We start from the raw sequence: 19920 nt of genomic DNA on the forward strand, positions 1-19920 counted from the left end.
TACAATCCCAGTTTCATGAAGTGAATTAAATCTTTTAAATGAATATTGTTCTTAGTTAGTCTAGTTAACAATCATGTTAAAATATTTTTTAAGGGTGATAAGGGACTAATATTAGTAAGAGAACAAAACACATTTCCTAGTGCAAAAAAGAGGAAATCTAAAAAAAAAATTGTTTTACAAAATAGTGATTTTTTGCTTCTTGAGTTGATGAGGAAAATGTGGCAATGTTTTTTCCTGAATTTAATGCTACATTTTAAAAAGTAACTAACTAAATACTCAAGGGAAATATTTTCAAACCATTTCAAAGATTGTTTCAAAATGTTTCAGCAAGAAAAAGCTTCCAGCCTAACTAAACTCTTCTTCTAAACAAACTTTTATTTCAGCCACGGAATTCTTACCGTTTACAGAAATTAGAGGTAAACTGTCTACTAACCTCAAACTTAACTTCTTACTTTGCATAATCAAGTGAGACTTAACTGAGCTCTTGGTAATGTGAAAACACTAAAGATATAAACAGCACTACTGTCTAACCACATACAGAACCTGAATACAGAAATAGATGAGCATTCTGTCACACTTTCTTCATTATATAGAACATAAAACATTTCATGTGAACAAATTATTAGTGACTTTGCAGATTTTGGATTCAAAATTACTTATTAAAATTTCATAAAAATAGAGACTAACTACCTAAAAATAGTATAATCTAACCAGCCCAGAATGTATGTTGTTTACATGTACTAGTGCAACTTTCATGAATGTATATGAATATATAGGAACAAGAATATTACCTAATATCAAAAACACAACAAAGCTGTACTTAAATATTTGAATAGATATAATGTATGTATTAGGATGATAAAATAACTTGACACAATAGTGGTTTCTTTTATTTTTAACATTTCACAACATTTTCCTGATAACACATGTATAACAGAATATTTTTATGTTGGTAAATTTTTTTACACAATCTCACAAATTTGTAGAAAATGTGCTCCATCTTACAGATATTTTCTGTATCCAAAAATACAGACATTTGAAATCACAGAACTTATTTGGGGAGCATTTCATTTGACTTGAATCAATCTGACATTCTGTAAATGCCTTTTTAACATTGAAATGATTTTCTACAAGAGAATAAAAACAAAGTCAGATTCAGACTTACCAACTAAATCAGAGTGGAATTATTGACATACACTTACTATATATACTATACAATTATTGTGATGTTATCTGCCTCTCTGCTCAGTGGTGCCACTGGAGCTGGGCTTTCAAACTAAGATTATACTTCACACAAATTAATTTACTGTATAAGACAATCCAGCTGGATGTCTTTGTTTTATTATTATCCTCGCCTTTAGCAGACAGGACTAATAGGTACACCTCTGTTGGGTTTGTAGGCTGTTTTCCTTTTGACCATCTTGATGCAGTCTATGATGGGACAGACACTGAGGCACAAAGTGCAGCCAGTGCAGCTGTCAGTCACGGATGGAAGATGAGTTTCAGGGTCGAATGTTATAGCCTTGAAATAAGAGTCACATTATGGGACTGAAGCAGATACATCTCTTAAAAAACAAGAAAGTGATGACTGTCTGGATATAGTAGAAAAACATACCTGGTATCCAGAGTCATTGCAGGTCATGTAACATTTCCCACAGTTGATACACATCTCTTCATCTATAAGAGCCTGGACCTGAGAGCACAGGGAAAGGCCATTGTTGTTGTTGTGATATTGATAAATGATATTTTACTGCTATCTGTGATCATGAGAAGAAAACCTGATTTAGAAAATAAAAAGTGATTACACATGTGGTGCAATGACCTTTTGTTCATTTATCTTTTCCTATAAATCACTACAATGGTCAGAATATTACCTGGTTAGAGTGAATGAATGAGAACTGTGTACCTGCTCCATGTTGTTAAGTTCCTGGTATGCTCCAATGTGGCGCAGTGCTCTGGCTATCACGTCCTATAACACAACCCATCACCACACACATACATAAAAACACATTTATGGTTAAAAACCAAATGCAGTGTCAGGGGCTGGGTCTGTGACCCAGCCTTTCATTCGGCTTTTGATCTCTTTTGTTGTATTTTGAAGATAATGTTAAGTTCTAGGTTCATTATTTAGTTGCCTCAAGTTTAATCTAGTTATGTTTCACTTACGTCTTCTGGTTAGTCTCATGTATTTCTTGTCTGTGATTTCAGGTTGTCAAGTTTGTATTGTCATGTCTGCGTCTCATGTTTCCTGTTTTATTTTGAAGAGGTCTTGTGTTTCTATGTTCATTGTGTTTCATTTTACTCTTCCACTGTGAAGTTGTTATGCTCATTTGTGTCAACTGTTTCCCTGCCTGAGTGTCTGTTACCTTACCTTGTTTCCATGTCATGCTTCCAAGCTTATGAACTCATGCCAGGTTTCTATGTTCCAGGGTTTTGTTATGTTTAGCTCACCCGGTTTAGATTATGATTTAGTTCTGCTCTTTGCTTTATAAGTCAAGGCTTATTCTTCAGTTAATATTAAGTTTTCTTATTTTGCGTGTCTACACTTGGATCCACCTTCTTCACTCCTTACAGTCTGCCTCAGCCAGACTGTGACATATAGCTTTATTGAACTCAACGTGCAGCACATATGTATGCGTATGGACCTTGACTGGAGGAACAGGCTTCTGGGGCACGTTGACCCGGCTGACGTTGGATTCCACCACATTGGTTTCACCAGCATCTCGGAGTCGTTTCTTGCATGCAGCAATGGCTTCCGTCTTTTCCTGAAGGTATGGACCAAAGCTAGGGAGACTCTAAACACATGCACATTGACCATTAAGAGGTGACAAATGGTTATTAGACAAATAACCATTTAATATGAAAAAGAACAGGCATCTTCTTTTGATTCAAGGTTTTAAATGTTAGGACGTAATAAAAATAATCTGGTCTCTAGCATGTTTTAAAATTGGTTAAATACAACCTAAGGAAAATAACAACACATTACACATTAACCAGGTTCAGTACTTATTTAACAATTTTTTAACTGGAAGCAGAAGCAAAACTAATTGCACCCTTACTGCTTCCTCAGGAATTAAGAGGGTAAGTACCAGTCTGGCAATGATAATAAGATGCAGCTGGTTAACTCATTGTCATCAGCAAACGGGAGTACCTCTACTAGCAGCTAGCAGATGGTTTTGGCAGTTTGCTGGCCTGAAGCATTCAGGTGTGGGTTGACATAAGGCCAAGAAAGACCAAAATGTTACTATAACTGTTGTAGTTGTACCTTTCCAACCAGGCTTTCAAGTCTGGGAACTGGTTTTCCCTTCTGATGGCTCACTGTTGGAGGTGACTGACCATCCCAGTCCTTTAGCTCTAGGCTCTTTAGGTACAGCAAGGCCTTCAGACCTAAACAGGTGTAATGTCACAATAATACAAAAGTAAATATTTTGAAGCTCTAAAAACGTAAATGAATGCCTGTAAAGCTCAGCCAAAAAGCAGCTACATACCCCCACAGTAATCCTCAATCAATGTGAAGTCCTGGTTCTGAACTGCACTACACACCTGTGGTATCCCAACAGAATGAGACAGTTGATCTAAGTGACTGGTCTGTGATCAACTTTTATTAAATGGCAAAACCTGTTACAGTAAATCGGTTATCACCTGTAACAGTGAAGCCCCAGCATGAAGAAACTGTAGTCCGCTCTCTGCTGAGTCAATACCCCCGGTGGCCAGAATAGGAAAACCTGGAATTGCTCTGGCGATGGCTGACACTGCTCTGAGAGCAATGGGCCTGATGGCATTACCTGAACACACCGTTAACGTGATAAATAAGTTTATTCAGCACTGCACTATACTTTACCATGTGTGTGCACTTACCAGAGATCCCTCCGTATGTGGTGCGTTTTTCCAAACCAACACTTGGCCAGGGAGCGCCATCAGCTTTGAGTCCCATTAAACCTGAGACCGTGTTGGTGGCTGTGACTCCATCCGCTCCACCTATAACACAGCACAACATTTACAGACTTGTTAACAGGCATCTGCTAATCATTCGCTACATTGTGGATTAGTACTGAGCAATGTAAAATGATACTGAATGAAAAGGTGAAGTGTGGTTACCTTCATGGGCTGCCTTGGCGATGTCAACAATATTTGTAACATTTGGTGTCAGTTTAGCAAAGAATGGAATGGAAATGGCCTCACGCACCCAGCGACAGATGTTCCTTACCAGCACTGGGTCCTGATGACACAACAAATGAATAAATGGTTACACCTTCAAACTTAATTGTTCTTACATCCATTTCCTCCCTTGTATATTTGGGTGTTTTTTTTTTCTTCTTCATCAGTTGTGTGCGTACCTGTCCACAGGCCAGTCCCATGCCTCTCTCTCCCATCCCATGAGGACAAGAGAGGTTCAGCTCCAAAGCATCTGCTCCCGACTCCTAAACACATTTGTTATTTTTACAATTAAATTAAATCATCATTAGACTACATATTCTGTAAAAATGTTTATGATTATAGTGGTATATTGTTTTTATCACCTCAGCCATCTTGGCTAGCTCTGTCCAGTCTTCCTTGTTGTAACCACACATTATACTAGAAATCACCACCTGATGGACACAGAGGGATTTTTTTTTTTTTTTTTTTAAACATCATCACACATTTTAGACTTATTTTAGAACTTTGAACTTCAAACTTGGGTGAATTTTGGTACAGTGATGCAAATGGACACTGCTAGAGAACACGCACTAAAGACATGAAATGTCTGGTAAAGCACATGTGATGGATGAAGCTCATGGAAAAAAAAAATCAAAGTAAGAAATATATAATATGGTACAGAAACAATCCAGAAAAATAAGTAAATGTATATTTATTATTTAATTAAAATCATCATACATTTCACCTGCAGTCAGCTGAGACTGAAGAAGTCACTTGGATGAGTGACGAAACGTTTCTCCCACAAAACGCTACGTCCAGATGAACAGAATCAACTTTTTGAGACGTACATTTCATTCAGCTGAACACACACGCGCGCACGCAACAACAAGCTTATCACCAAGGAAAGGTATGATGTAATATCAAACTTACGTTGTTGGGGAAGTCTTTTTTCAGCTCAGCAACCGACTGACACCAGTAGGCTGCTGTCTTCTCGCTGATGAGCTCAATGTTGAGGAAGGAGCCCAGACCGGGCCCATAAAGAGGGCCTGATGTTGTACCACGCACAATTCGAGGAGACACATTGGTCACCAGATCCTAAAGACACAGATTTATAGAGCCCATTCATGAGGTTAACTTCTTTTTTTTGGGGTCCTTAAAGTGAAACTTGCTAGACACAACAAAGCTTTCGTGTTTTTCTTTCTGAAGCTTTTACTTGTGTTCATCTGATAAAGAATCCTAAACAAATCACTTTTTTTCCCTTTTTTTTTTTGTAAGCTCACAATTTCCTGAGGAATAAATCTGAGGTTACATAATAAATTGGTATGGGAGAAATATAAAAATGCAAAAACAGCAAAGGTCTGCAAGGAGGAAATATTGATATGTTACAATGATTTATTGTAAGGTATCGTAAAATACATGTTCGAGTGAATAAATCTCTTTAATGCCTGCAAGTATAGTCGTTCTAGTGACTGGTGGTTTGGTACATTGTTTGCACGTGTGGTACCTTATCCAGTCCAAATGTCTTAGTCAGAGCGAAGCCCCATCCTTGTTCAAAAGCTCTTCTGATCATGGCTGTGCTAGTGGTAGGAGGAGCAGAGGCCAGGCCGAACGGATTTGGAAATTTTATTCCACAAACTTCAATGCTGATGTCCACCTGGTCTATAGCACTGTAGAACAATGGCAACTTTGGAACTGGGTCTACTGTTTGTCCATGAAGAGACTATACAAGTAAAAGAGAAGGGATAAATATTTTTGGTAACATTATTGGTATGATATTTTGTGTATTATGCATCAGGTACAAAAATTGTACATGGACACTAAACAAACCATTAATAGGCACAAGTTCAGTAAGGAAGATCTGCAGTTATTCATATGCCTGCTTTCCTAGATGCAGTGTTGGGAAGGTTACTTTTAAAATGTATTCCATTACAGAATACAGAATACATGCCCCAAAATGTATTCTGTAACGTATTCCGTTACGTTACTCAATGAGAGTAACGTATTCTGAATACTTTGGATTACTTAATATATTATCATGCTGTTTACAACTACGTGAATGTACTATTGCTGTGATTTATTACTGTTACTGAAGGTCCGCGGCTCCGAACCGTAGTAAAGGGACCTCTGGCTAATACGGTGGGTTCTGTGTCGGGCTCGTAGCCGAAAAATAGCTTTACTTTGTTGTCTGGGTCAACTTTGCTAGCGAGAGACAGAGAGAGGCGTTGAAAGGCTGCTCCAACGGAACTTATTGTTTTTGGAGGAAAACACGAACACGGTGTACAGTCGAGTCTTAATAACTGACTTACAACTGGGCTCGTCAGGCACTCTTCTTGGCTGCAGTGGTTATTATTATATTTACATGCTTCCAGCTCCCGTTTTTGCTCGATGACAGCTCGTACTCTTCCTTTTTCTCCCTCCCTCGCTCACAGACACATAACGGGTATGGCAGTCCATTCTCCCTGCAGCACGGACTACACTGCCCATGATGCTACATTCTTTAGAGCTACACCGGTAGCATTCTGCCTATTAGCATTCATTTTTCCATCTCAGTAAATCTTGTTCGGTTCTTCCAAATGATCTCTCCTTATCGAACTCATTGGTGTTTAGAGTCTTAGCAGACTTACCTGTATGTATCTGTGAATATGCCACGAGGCTTGTTTGCCATCATTCACTGACTCCACTGTGGTGTTTGCCAAACCAGCGACGTCTCCTCCAGCAAAAACCCAGGGCTCACTGGTCTGCATGGTGCCTGTGTTCACCTCTGGAGTACCCCAGCGACTCAGCTTCACAGGCGTCATGGCCTCAGTCACTACAAGCACCCAGCATATCAGTCAGTTTCATGCTCTGCCTCAGTCTAAACATCACCTACAAACTTTCAAACCATTACAGATTTAATTTTGTTATGTAATAACACAAAATCTAGATGAATTTGCTTGCTCCCTAGTCTGACAGAATATATAGCAAGCTATACTGATTAACATCTCATCTAAGTTTAGCACAAAGAGTAAGGAAATTTGTGTTTTCTTTGCTGTAAAAATGCTTCTTTGCAATAAATGTTCTACTGTTGGAAAATTCCCCCTTAAATGGTGCTGCACCTGAAAGGAAAATGCATTTGTGGGTTGAGCAGCAAACTTTAGTATGTGGAAAAACTTGAAAAAGCTCATCTGCCAGTACCAAAGAAGCTTATTCTGCTATTGACTGTTGTTTTGGGCTGCTGGTACTCCAGGTCTTTGTAACTGATGATTTTCAGAGAAATGTGCTTTTGTGTGTCAAGCCTCTGAACATTGACCAAACATTAAAAGGTTCCTTATTCAAAGGATGACCTAGTGTTGTCTACACCTAACAGAGAACGCTTTTGCGCTGTATTTAAATTACAGGTTTTGCACCTATTTCCCATGTTAAGAAACTGGGAGTTGGTCAAGAGACTTGCTCAGTAATGTATATTTAAAAAAAAATGTAAAATTAAAAAAGACAAACCAGCACTCAGAAACCAAAGTTATACAATTACATCTGGATTTGTCATTACTTCTTCTAGTTAAAGGTGAAGCAAGAAGTTGGGTAATGTGTTGCGCAGCTGATTACTCATTACCTTGTGGCTCATTCAACATGGATCCAAAAGCACTGATTATGTAATCAGCCTTCAGTCTGACAATTTGCTCCTCGTCTTCAACCCAGTCACCTTCCTCAGTCTGCTCAGTGCGACAGAACTGTAACCCAGCAACATGCCCATTCTTCATAATGACCTCACGGGGAGACAGAAAAGGAAGGAACTCGCACTGCTCCTCTTTAGCCAACTCCATCTGAGAGGAAAAAACGTCATACATATCAGTACACTCATCTGGTAATCTGTCTGTATACTGCGTCAGTTGATCCATCTGCCTCTCATCAGCACCTCCTCAGGAACAGCTCTAATGTTGGTGAATCCCCTCCTGAAGCAGACATACACTCTTTTGGCTCCACACCGAAGGGCTGAGGTGGCACAGTCAAATGCAGTGTCACCGGCCCCCAAAACTATCACCACTCCCTTTAGTTCTGGCAGAGAGGAGCGACACTGACACATACCTAGGCAAAGCGACAGAGAGCCCAAAATGTAAAAAACCATGTCACCAGCAAAAGTACTGTATGAATGAATGAGTATGTGCGGATACACTAACACATGAAAAGTTACAGGCTGATCAAAGGCTGTGAAGTGATGCTATTGTCGTATGTTTGGGATTGTGACTTCATATAAATAATGTGTATATTGTGACTTTGTTACTGCACATGTGAACTATAATCCTGTGGACTGGTAGAGGAACAAAAATTAAGTAGTACCTTTCTTGCTGGCAGAGGCCACCATGGGCAGAAAGTCCTTAGAAGTGAAGAATCCTTGATCCACAGTTAAACCCTTGAAGATTTCAGCTCTGTTGGCCTGTGGGAGACCTGGTGTCACACACACATTCACAGACACATGCAAACAGGACTTGATGAGGACTTAAAATGCATGCAGAAAAACAAATTTGATGGTTGATGTAATTCAGCAGTTTATTATAACTTTTTACAAATGTGCATAATATCCAGACACATCCAGATTCCAGATGAATTTACAGGGAACTAAACTGGAATCTATTCATAATGGTTGTCAAGTGAAACTCACCAATCCCTATGAAGACAGCCTTAAATCCATCTTCCTTCAGGGACTTCAGAGTCATTCCATTAACACCCAAGCCCTTCTCACACACCACCTGTAGACGCCACAGAAACAAAATGTTTTAACTGAACTGTTGACTCATGTAAAGAGATTAGACTAATATAATGGATGCTACAAATACTATTTAAAAATACGCAGCAGTATCTTGTGCCACATTTCATACCTTCACTCCCAGGTCCTTCATCAGGTTTATTTCAAACTGGACGACCTCATATGGAAGCCGGAACTGAGGGATTTCTGACGTGCTGCATAGAAGAACATATCTCTTTGAATGATTTTTGTCTCCCCAATGCTATCATGTTGGTATTGTGTCTTTCATCTGTCCTCGTGCCAGCTTCTCTCTCTAATTTGCAGACATATTAAAAAAGGTTTACCCATGTCTCAATGTGCAATTCTAAAATTCTTTTTAAAAAGACTGAACCTTTACTTCCCAAGTAACTAACAATAGAATATAAAACAGCTTGAGGGAAATGAACACTGTCCTATAATATTTTATATAATAATAATGTTAAGATACCTCAGCCCTCCTGTGTACTTCTGTTTTTCAAATATTGTGATATTATCATATCCCAGACGGGCCAGGAAAGAAGCACAACTAATTGATGCTGGGCCACAGCCAATCAGAGCTATAGGGGTGTGGTAAGACTCTGGCAGCTCATTGAATGGTGGGAGTTCGGGGTTTCTTATCTGAGGGATGCCCATTTTACTAAACACCTGTAAAGAAACACATACACAAATGCACATGCCAAGAATAGTCTTTAATACACTACGTTTACATCATGGCTAATGTTAAATCAATATAATTGATTGGAAATGTGTTTTCTGAAAACTGTCGTACCTCAATAGCAAACTGCTGTAACCCTCCAATGTTAATGGGTCCTTCTTCAGAAGCATACAGGTTGCAGCCCCCTACACACAGCTCCGATGTGGGACAAACCATTCCGCAGGTCAAACCCAGAGGGTTGTCAGATAGAATGGCACGCGCTGCCCCATAGTAGTTCTGTTACACAAATACACACACTTGACATCAGAGTACTGCTATCTGGTATTACTTTGAATATCTGAAGACATAAGGCTATGTGAAGGCAGGATCGGGGACCCAGAATGCAGACTCTCATATGGACCTTAACTCAAAAACACAGCTTTATTATTGAACTTATGAAATACAAAACCAAACTGGAAACTAAACACACAGGCAGGAATGAGGGAGATGCAGACAATATATACACACGAGGGAATCGGGACAAAGAGGAATAACCTGGGGAAGACAGCTGGACATAATCTAACTGACGAGACAGAGGACAAAACTGCACATACTGCACACAGGGCAGGAGACTATCAAAGTAAAAAAGGAAGTACGAGAACATACACACACTCGCTGTGTCCCAATTCAGGGTATGCACACTTGAAGTACGCATTTCAAGTGCGATTACGTCACCGCCACGCGACGACGGCTGTACCAATCCAAAGTGTACTTCAAATGCATACTCCAAATGCGCCGTCGATTTCCCCAAATATCAAGCGTGGTCCGGTGCACACTTCGTGGTCCCATATATCCCACAATTCATAGCGCGGCGGTGGGTGTGGATAATTTTGCCGCAAAATAAGGCAGAAGGGAGCGGCCGAAAAGTGAACTGTCAAAAGTAAGTACTGAATATGACGTCACTTAATTATGTGCGAATGTTTAATAACGAAGAACATTAAAACATTGCTGTTGGCCACATGTTGGCAAAGTTGTGTGACATTAGTGATGTTTGTACTGTCAGCGTTAACTTGGTTTTAAAGCCTATACATACAGATATATATACAGATTATTATGATATATATATATATATATATATATATATCTGTATATATATATCTGTATATATATATATATATATATATATATATATATATATATATATATATATATATATACATACATATATATATATACAGATATATATATATCTATATATATATATATATATAGATATATATATAATAATCTGTATATATACAGATATATATATATATATCTGTATATATACAGATATATATACAGATATACACATATATATATATATGTATATATATGTATATATATATATATATATATATATATATATATGTATATATACAGATTATTATGAGATATATATATATATATATATATATATATTTAAATATATATATATATATATATATATATATATCATAATAATCTGTATATATATCTGTATGTATAGGCTTTAAAACCAAGTTAACGCTGACAGTACAAACATCACTAATGTCACACAACTTTGCCAACATGTGGCCAACAGCAATGTTTTAATGTTCTTCGTTATTAAACATTCGCACATAATTAAGTGACGTCATGTTTAGTACTTACTTTTGACAGTTTACTCTTCGGCCGCTCCCTTCTGCCTTATTTTGCGGCAAAACTATCCACACCCACCGCCGCGCTATGAATTGTGGGATATATGGGACCACGAAGCGTGCACCGGACCACGCTTGATATTTGGGGAAATCGCCGGCGCATTTGGAGTATGCATTTGAAGTACACTTCGAATTGGTACAGCCGTCGTCGCGTGGCGGTGACGTAATCGCACTTGAAATGCGTACTTCAAGCGTGCAGACCCTGAATTGGGACACAGCAACTGACTGACTAAATACAGGGAACAGAGGGAGTGAGAGAAACAGAGGCATGACTGGGGAACAGGCGAATAAATGTGGAGACAGAGATAAGACAACATAAACTAGACAACAAACCAAGATGACTTAGGAGTACAAATAATTAACAGAGAAACCAAAGTAAGAGTAACCAAACAAAGAACAGAATCTCAACCTCAGACCAAATAAACCAAAACTAAAAGTCCAAAACAGGAAACGCTGGGTACAAGACTCGGGATCATGACAGAAAGAGTGCAGAGTGGATTCTACCTTATTGGAGATACTCGTAATGAATGACTTGATGTCCAGATTAGTTGGGCAGCTCTTCTGACAGGGAGCATCAGCACATTTTAGACATCTAAACACAAAATTTTCATTTGTTTCTGCAGCTTAACCAAGTAAGATTTCTAAAAAATAAAAATTGCATGCAAACAGTTTGGAGGATTTTTGTTATTTTAGACAAAAAACATCCACACACAAAAGATTAATTTCCAACAAAAATGCACTAATACATAATGCAGTCGTGACTATGGAAAGTTACTGATAAGACCTATAATTCCATAAGGCTGTAATGAAACTAAATTGTTACACAGTTTGTAGTGCTGTAATGTCTAATATTATAATGGATACCTTTAAGATAATACTTTTCATGTACAGTGTCTTAGTTTAATGTGCCAGTACGTCACTATCACGATTTCGTCTCATAAATAAAATTTACATTTTATACATTTTGTATATTTTGTCATGATGGTGTAGCTAACTGAAAAAATAAAGAAAGTCCTGGAAAAAAAACTTTCTTTTGACATGGATTATTATTATATTGTGTGTACAAATGTCATGGCTATTCAATTAACAGTTGGATTCATTGCACTGCTGCCCTTTTTCTCTAATGGTGATAAAAAAAAAAAGTACATGTGTGGAACTGGCCTGACAATGATCAGAATACTCTTCTTTAGCCTGCATTTGTTGTGACCATCTGAAATTTGGTATCTTTTTTAACATAAGTTGAATGTAAATCATATTTGTGACATATTCTACATTAAAAACAAATAAATAAAGTAGCCTCTTCATTAATCTTCACCTGAGAGCTTCTCGTAGTGCTCCTCGCTCGCTCAGTGTTGTATGCTTGATGTCGTCAAAGTTGTTTTCTAACTTCACACAAGACTGGAAAAAAGAGTGAACATGATGAATGATTTTCCAAGCATTACATTATGCAAATGCTCTAATTTGACTAAAGATACTCTTTTAATTGAAGCTACGTCTTGTTTGTGTATTTTTCTTACATCGCAGTTCCTTTCAGGGTTCCTCTTCCAGTGTTTCTTTTCTTTCTTCTTACTGGCTGTGGATATGATCTGAGCATGATGCTTCACCCTTGGATTCAGAGCTAGGATGCTCTGAAAAGAAAAAGACACAGGTTTGGATTCTTAGACTGCACGCCCTAATAAACATGAGTAGAATCTTCTTTTATTTTCCAGAGACTTTGTTTTAGCATTTCAAGTGGCTCCATAGTATAGTGGTTCACATTTTTGCTTTACATACAAAGGAAGGATCCAGGAAAAGCATCCAGTGTGTTTGTTTTTATAAAGTGGTATGGTTGTCTTATGCCACAACCCCAAATTCCAAAAAATTGGGGCACAAACCATATTTCCATCCATATTTTCTTCACAATAAAACATATTTCTAACCTTTTATTATTTCATGAAATATATTTTCTCATATTTAATAATAATAATCCATCCATTTTCTTCTGCTTATATGGGGTCAGGTTGCTGGGACAGCAGCCTAAGCAGAGAAGCCCAGTCTGTAGCAAACTACCTAATCTAGCTTTTCCAGGTAGCACAGAGGCTTCCTAGGCCAGCTGAGAGATAAACCTCTACCGAGTGTCCTGGATCTGCCCCAGGGCCTCCTCTTGGTTGGACATGCCCAGAACACCTCACCCACAAGGCATCCTTGTCAGATGCCCAGACCACCTCAAAGGCTCCTTTATACAATTATAATTATTATCATAATTAAGTTAACAAAAGACAACAAAGGCAACAAAAGACTGGAAAAGTAAGTGGTCTTAGAAAGAAACACCTGGAAAAATACTTTGCAACTAACTAGGATAACTGGTCAAAGGTCAGTAATATGATTGAATATAAAAAGAGCATCTTAAAGAGTTTCTCCACAGAAAATGTTTTATTTTCCGAGCTATTTCCCCTCAGTGTGTCTATATAGTGCTGGCTTCCTCTTATTCCTTGTAAATGGTAATGGACTGATTCTTATATAGCGCTTTTCTACTCTCTCAGAGTACTCAAAGCGCTCTATACAACATGCCACATTCACCCAATCACACAAGCACTTTATCTATACTTAGTGCTATCTAACTACATTCACACACATTCCCTGATGGATGCATCAGAGAACAACTTGGGGTTAGTATCTTGCCCAAGGATACTTAACTGGAGGAGCCAAGAATCGAACCACCAACCTTCCGATCAGTGGTGACCTGCTCTACCTCCTGAGCTATAGCCACCCTTGTGTTTCCTCGTTCCGGGTTCCTGTTGTTATAGTTTGCAATTCCCTTTTAGACATTAAGTTTTGCTTGTTGGACTTTTTACAGCCTAATAAAATGGCTTACTTTCTTCTGATTCCTACCTGCTTCTGTGTCTGCATTTTGGGTCCTCAACTTCACACTGCACAGTCTGCATAATATGCAGACCATAACAACATTATCTTTCCAACAAGAACATTGAAACTGTGGAACATTCTAGGAAGTCTGGCTGTTTTCATGGTCGGGTCAAGATGATAAGATAACGGTGAGGTGCCAGGTCGATGCACTGAGCCAATGTCACGTGTTGCATTCATATATAACAGTAGAAATCGAGAAATTAAGCTTGTCGCACACTGACACCTTGTTACATGAGGGAATACTGAATAGTATTTTATTCATGTAAATTCTGCCATTAAAGAATATTATCACTGAATGTATTAATCCAACCTGACCTTGACTATTTGAACATTAGTGGCTAATGATCTATTGAACTGGTCTTAGCATATCAATGCCATCATTAGTTTCCAAAAATATGGGACATTTTATAAAATTTTAATTAAAAAAATCAGTTCATTGTAGTCTATACTTGATTGGAAGTACAGTGATAACACATCAACTCATTCAAAAATGTAATAATTTAATAATTTATTTGATTTTAAAATCAAACAATTTGGAAAGCTCTTTGCATGAGACTAACTAAAAGTACTACTAAAAATATTTTCTACTTCTATGGGGCTAAAACCTGAGAAAATCCAGCTAGTCAACAGTTCACCCAGAATAATTTACTACAGAGGCATCCAGCAATTAACACAAAATATGTTTTGGCATTGCCTTGTTGGGATAAGTAAGCCTTCACAGAAAAAAAGTCTGCATGGCATGATGTTGCCTGTCTATCATTTAGCATCAAAGATGACTTGACAGGTGTGTTATCCACGCCATGTGGACTAATACATTCAGCTATGGGAACAGGTGTCCATGACATCCATGATTTGTGTGTGTGTGTGTGTGTGTGTGTGTATCTATCTATCATCGTTTGACTCAACCCGGCCGGACCAGTGTTGTTATTTTGGTTTTCCTCTTGTACCCATCCCCAATATTTGAATCCGTAACACTATCTATCTATCTATCTATCTATCTATCTATCTATCTATCTATCTATCTATCTATCTATCTATCTATCTATCTATCTATCTATCTATCTATCTTTCTTGTCTTGATAATCAAGACAAGGAAGCTCCTGACCATGCATGGAGGGTTTCACCCCAAGTCCAGCACCCTGAGGCTGTACGCTAAGCGGAAGGAAGGGGGCCAGGATGAGACAAGGAACATCCACGAATACATCACAAAGATGGCCCCAACTGACAGCGTGCTCAGTGAATACCTCAGGCAGCAGAAACCCAAGAAAGTGGAGGAAGGCGAGGAACCATCATGGAAGGACAGGCCCCTGCACGGTATGTACCACCGGCAGATAGAGGAGGTGGCTAATATCCAGAAATCCTACCAGTGGTTGGACAAAGCTGGACTGAAAGACAGCACGGAAGCACTAATCATGGCAGCACAGGAACAAGCACTAAGCACAAGATCCATTGAGGCTGGGGTCTATCACACCAGGCAAGACCCCAGGTGCAGGCTGTGTAAAGATGCTCCAGAGACAATCCAGCACATAACCGCAGGGTGCAAGATGCTAGCAGGCAAGGCATACATGGAACACCATAACCAAGTGGCCGGCATAGTGTACAGGAACATCTGTGCCGAATATAACCTGGAAGTCCCAAGGTCAAAATGGGAGATGCCCCAAGGGTGATTGAGAATGACCGAGCTAAGATCCTGTGGGACTTCCAGATACAGACGGACAAAATGGTGGTGGCTAACCAACCGGACATAGTGGTGGTAGACAAACAGAAGTAGACGGCCGTAGTGATCGATGTAGCGGTTCCAAATGACAGCAATATCAGGAAGAAGGAACACGAGAAGCTGGAGAAATACCAAGGGCTCAGAGAAGAGCTCGAGAAGATGTGAAGGGTGAAGGTATCGGTGGTCCCCGTGGTAAACGGAGCACTAGGTGCAGTGACTCCCAAACTAGGCGAGTGGCTCCAGCAGATCCCGGGAACAACATCGGAGATCTCTGTCCAGAAGAGCGCAGTCCTAGGAACAGCTAAGATACTGCGCAGGACCCTCAAGCTCCCAGGCCTCTGGTAGAGGACCCAAGCTTGAAGGATTGACCGCCCACAGGAGCGAGCGGGGAATTTAAGGTTGTACAATCAAACACATGGCTTGTTACATAATACCAGGTGATCATGTTCAGACTGCATCGTGCGGCATTTTACCCACTAAATCCTCACCGTTGCAGTGATTAGCCAATTTATAGGTCTGTCGTATATCTCTGATAACTCTACTGGTCTTTAATGTTAAAATATATTCATCTTGTAAGCATGTTATCTTGACTTACTGAGACCCACAAATGGTACTCTGGATAGGACAGGGTATAGCGTTTTTAGTTATGTTGGTGCTCCTTGACCTGATAGAAGCTTTTTCCCCTTTCCAACTGATGGTTCTTACTCTCAATTTAGGTGTCCTGCGTGGCCTTAACATATCAGTGAAGTACTATGTCTCTGTGCACCCAAGAGGACTTTTAAAAGAGTAAAAATCAGGTGACTCAGTAGATTCCTTTAAAAAGCATTTAGACACCCATGTTCTCAGGCACTTTGACAGTGCCTCCCCCCCCCTCTATTTATCTGTTTTGTGTTTCCAGAAGCTGGTTTTATTTCATTAAAAAACATTTTTATTTTATAAAATATTTTATTTTCATGTCACTTTGACATGTATTATTTTGCCACAAGGCAGAGAACACATCGGTGTGCGACATGCAGAAACTGTGGGTGGCTCAGTGAAGCCAATTTCTAAATTAGTAAGATGTAAGATGTGTTTTTACTTTGTCCCAAAAAATCTGGATACTTTCATTTCTATTTCAGTATCATCTAAATCACACCAGGGCACTTCTCACACTAAAGTCAATACTTTACATTAGTAAAAAGAGTAACCCAATGAATCTCCATCGTGTGACTTTGCAGTCAGGCTTGCTTCTTATAGAAAGCAACGTCTCACCCTGTGGGCAGCCGAATGTTGAATTATACACAGGCCTTTTCTAAAGACACACACAGTAAGGGAAGTACTCTTTGTGCGGAGAAACTGATGGACTCAAAGCAGTAACCTGTGCATGGCGGAAGTCCATTTGAAAACTGTGATATGCCTGAAAGTCTGATGAAACTGTATATGAACAGATGATTGTGACTGACTTACTGTTATTCCAGGATCACAGCTGTATGTATAGTTTCAATTTTTTCTTGTGAAATGGTCACAATTAGAGGCCAGTCATGTGCAAATTAGCCTACTGTTAAGCTTCTAGATTAGTGGAGAATAATCTTTAAATCCCCATTTGTACTCATAAAAATTCTATGGACACAATTAGAATGACTTTCTTTTACTATGGCATGGAAAACATTTTGGAAGCGCAGTTATCCACACAACACCTGTATATGTGTTGCTAGAGAATGCTATACATTGCATTTTCCACTTAGTGTATATCATATGAGAATATCCTGCTATAACATATAACACAGCAAATTTACCTCAATGTCTGGAAGATCTTTACTCAACATGGTGCTTCAGTCCAGCTTCCGGAATAAAAGCTTTTAAAAGGTTGAAAATGATCCTCTGCAGATTGTGGTTGGTGTTGTGGTTTAGAGGTCCGAAGCACTGTCCGGGACTACTCTGCTCACAAGTGGAACTATATAAGAGCTACGACCGCGTCACCCCTCTTAACAAAACTTTTAGACAGACAGTTTGAAGGCATCAAACGTCATACTTTCTCCTGCCAACCTGTTGATGAGGTGAACTTACAGGTAGAGCTCTTATCACTCATATGAGGGTTAAAGTTCAGCTTACAAACTCGGCTGCAGCTAGCAGATTCTGGGTTCACTGCACCGGAGTTTGTAAGCTAGACAGTGACCACGGCAAAGTTCAAACTCCACCTCTAAGAGGGGAGTGGACCTCTGCATATTTTTCCTCTTCTATCTGGTAAACAGTTCTGTGTTAACCCTTTTTTGTCTCAAGGACTCTATTCTTTTCTTCTACTTTACGGGCGCTTCCTTCTCCATACAGAGGAGAGATTAGCTATTCCAGACAGCCAGAACTTGACTGATCAAGCAACTGATATCAGCAAGTTCTCCTGTAGCAATATAACTGATTCTTCCTCCATAGTCTCTACTGGTTTAGATGTAACACATCTTCTGACAGTAAGGAACATGATTTATTATTTGAAGAGTTTCAGTCAGGTTTCAGAGTTCATCACAGCACAGAAACAGCTTTAGTGAAGGTTACAAATGATCTTCTTATGGCCTCTGACAGTGGACTCATCTCTGTGCTTGTCCTTCTTGACCTTAGTGCAGCATTCGATACTGTTGACCATAATATCCTATTAGAGCGATTAGAACATGCTGTAGGTATTACAGGTATTGCACTGCAGTGGTTTGTATCATATCTATCTAATAGACTCCAATTTGTGCATGTAAATGGAGAGTCCTCTTCACACACTGAGGTTAATTATGGAGTTCCTCAGGGTTCAGTGCTAGGACCAATTCTGTTTACATTATACATGCTTCCCCTAGGCAGCATCATTAGAAGACAAAGCATACTTTTTCACTGCTATGCAGATGACACCCAGCTCTATCTGTCCATAAAGCCAGATAACACACACCAACTAGTTAAACTGCAGGAATGTCTTAAAGACATAAAGACGTGGATGGCCACTAACTTTCTGCTTCTTAACTCAGATAAAACTGAGGTCATTGTACTCGGCGCTGAAAAGCTTAGAAATATGGTATCTAACCAGATTCTTACTCTGGATGGCATTACCTTGGCCTCCAGTAACACTGTGAGGAACCTTGGAGTCATTTTTGACCAGGATATGTCCTTCAACGCACATATTAAACAAATATGTAAGACTGCGTTCTTCCATTTGCGCAACATCTCTAAAACTAGAAATATCCTGTCTCAGAGTGACGCTGAAAAACTAGTTCATGCATTTATTACTTCCAGGCTGGACTACTGCAATTCATTATTATCAGGATGTCCAAAAAACTCACTGAAAAGCCTTCAGTTAATCCAAAACGCTGCAGCAAGAGTACTGACAGGGACTAGAAAGAGAGAGCATATTTCTCCTGTTTTGGCTTCCCTTCATTGGCTTCCTGTTAAATCCAGAATTGAATTCAAAATCCTGCTCCTCACATACAAGGTCTTAAATAATCAGGCCCCATCTTATCTTAATGACCTTGTAGTACCATATTACCCTATTAGAGCACTTCGCTCCCACTCTGCAGGCCTACTTGTTGTTCCTAGAGTATTTAAAAGTAGAATGGGAGGGAGAGCCTTCAGTTTTCAGGCCCCTCTTCTGTGGAACCAGCTTCCAGTTTGGATTCGGGAGACAGACACTATCTCTACTTTTAAGATTAGGCTTAAAACTTTCCTTTTTGCTAAAGCATATAGTTAGGGCTGGACCAGGTGACCCTGAATCCTCCCTTAGTTATGCTGCAATAGATGTAGGCTGCCGGGGGATTCCCATGATGCATTGAGTTTTTCCTTTCCAGTCACCTTTCTCACTCACTATGTGTTAATAGACCTCTCTGTATTGAATCATATCTGTTATTAATCTCTGTCTCTCTTCCACAGCATGTCTTTTATCCTGTCTTCCTTCTCTCACCCCAACCGGTCGCAGCAGATGGCCGCCCCTCCCTGAGCCTGGTTCTGCCGGAGGTTTCTTCCTGTTAAAAGGGAGTTTTTCCTTCCCACTGTCGCCAAAGTGCTTGCTCATAGGGGGTCATATGATTGTTGGGCTTTTCTCTGTATC

The 19920-nt window shown here is 39.3% G+C and overlaps 1 protein-coding gene across 1 annotated transcript; it reads right to left on the minus strand.

Moving 5' to 3' along the window:
- Positions 1 to 874: 874 nt before the first annotated feature.
- On the minus strand, positions 875 to 18002 carry dpydb (dihydropyrimidine dehydrogenase b). Its single transcript, XM_087850690.1, has 25 exons — positions 17645 to 18002; positions 12766 to 12876; positions 12564 to 12646; positions 11753 to 11840; positions 9666 to 9827; positions 9345 to 9541; positions 8991 to 9072; positions 8774 to 8861; positions 8452 to 8559; positions 8030 to 8199; positions 7727 to 7937; positions 6762 to 6946; positions 5642 to 5857; positions 5068 to 5232; positions 4521 to 4589; positions 4338 to 4421; positions 4099 to 4219; positions 3859 to 3978; positions 3643 to 3785; positions 3489 to 3543; positions 3266 to 3387; positions 2646 to 2795; positions 1907 to 1969; positions 1616 to 1693; positions 875 to 1522 (listed from the first exon to the last, which is right to left on the minus strand). Exons 1-25 carry the CDS (start codon positions 17672 to 17674, stop codon positions 1358 to 1360), a joined length of 3066 nt encoding a protein of 1021 aa, XP_087706816.1. The 5' UTR covers positions 17675 to 18002; the 3' UTR covers positions 875 to 1357.
- Between the last annotated feature and the right edge of the window lie 1918 nt (positions 18003 to 19920).

Source organism: Neolamprologus brichardi, chromosome 14 (assembly GCF_056152115.1).
Source record: "Neolamprologus brichardi isolate AB-2024 chromosome 14, ASM5615211v1, whole genome shotgun sequence".
Classification (NCBI taxonomy): domain Eukaryota; kingdom Metazoa; phylum Chordata; class Actinopteri; order Cichliformes; family Cichlidae; genus Neolamprologus; species Neolamprologus brichardi.

Coding starts and splice junctions, on each gene's coding strand:
- dpydb (XM_087850690.1), bottom strand. CDS start 17,674: ATGTTGAGTAAAGATCTTCCAGACATTGAG. Junction 5,858..6,761: donor ATATTCACAGATACATACAG/GTAAGTCTGCTA, acceptor TTACTTGTATAG/TCTCTTCATGGACAAACAGT. Junction 1,970..2,645: donor AGCCTGTTCCTCCAGTCAAG/GTCCATACGCAT, acceptor GTTGTGTTATAG/GACGTGATAGCCAGAGCACT.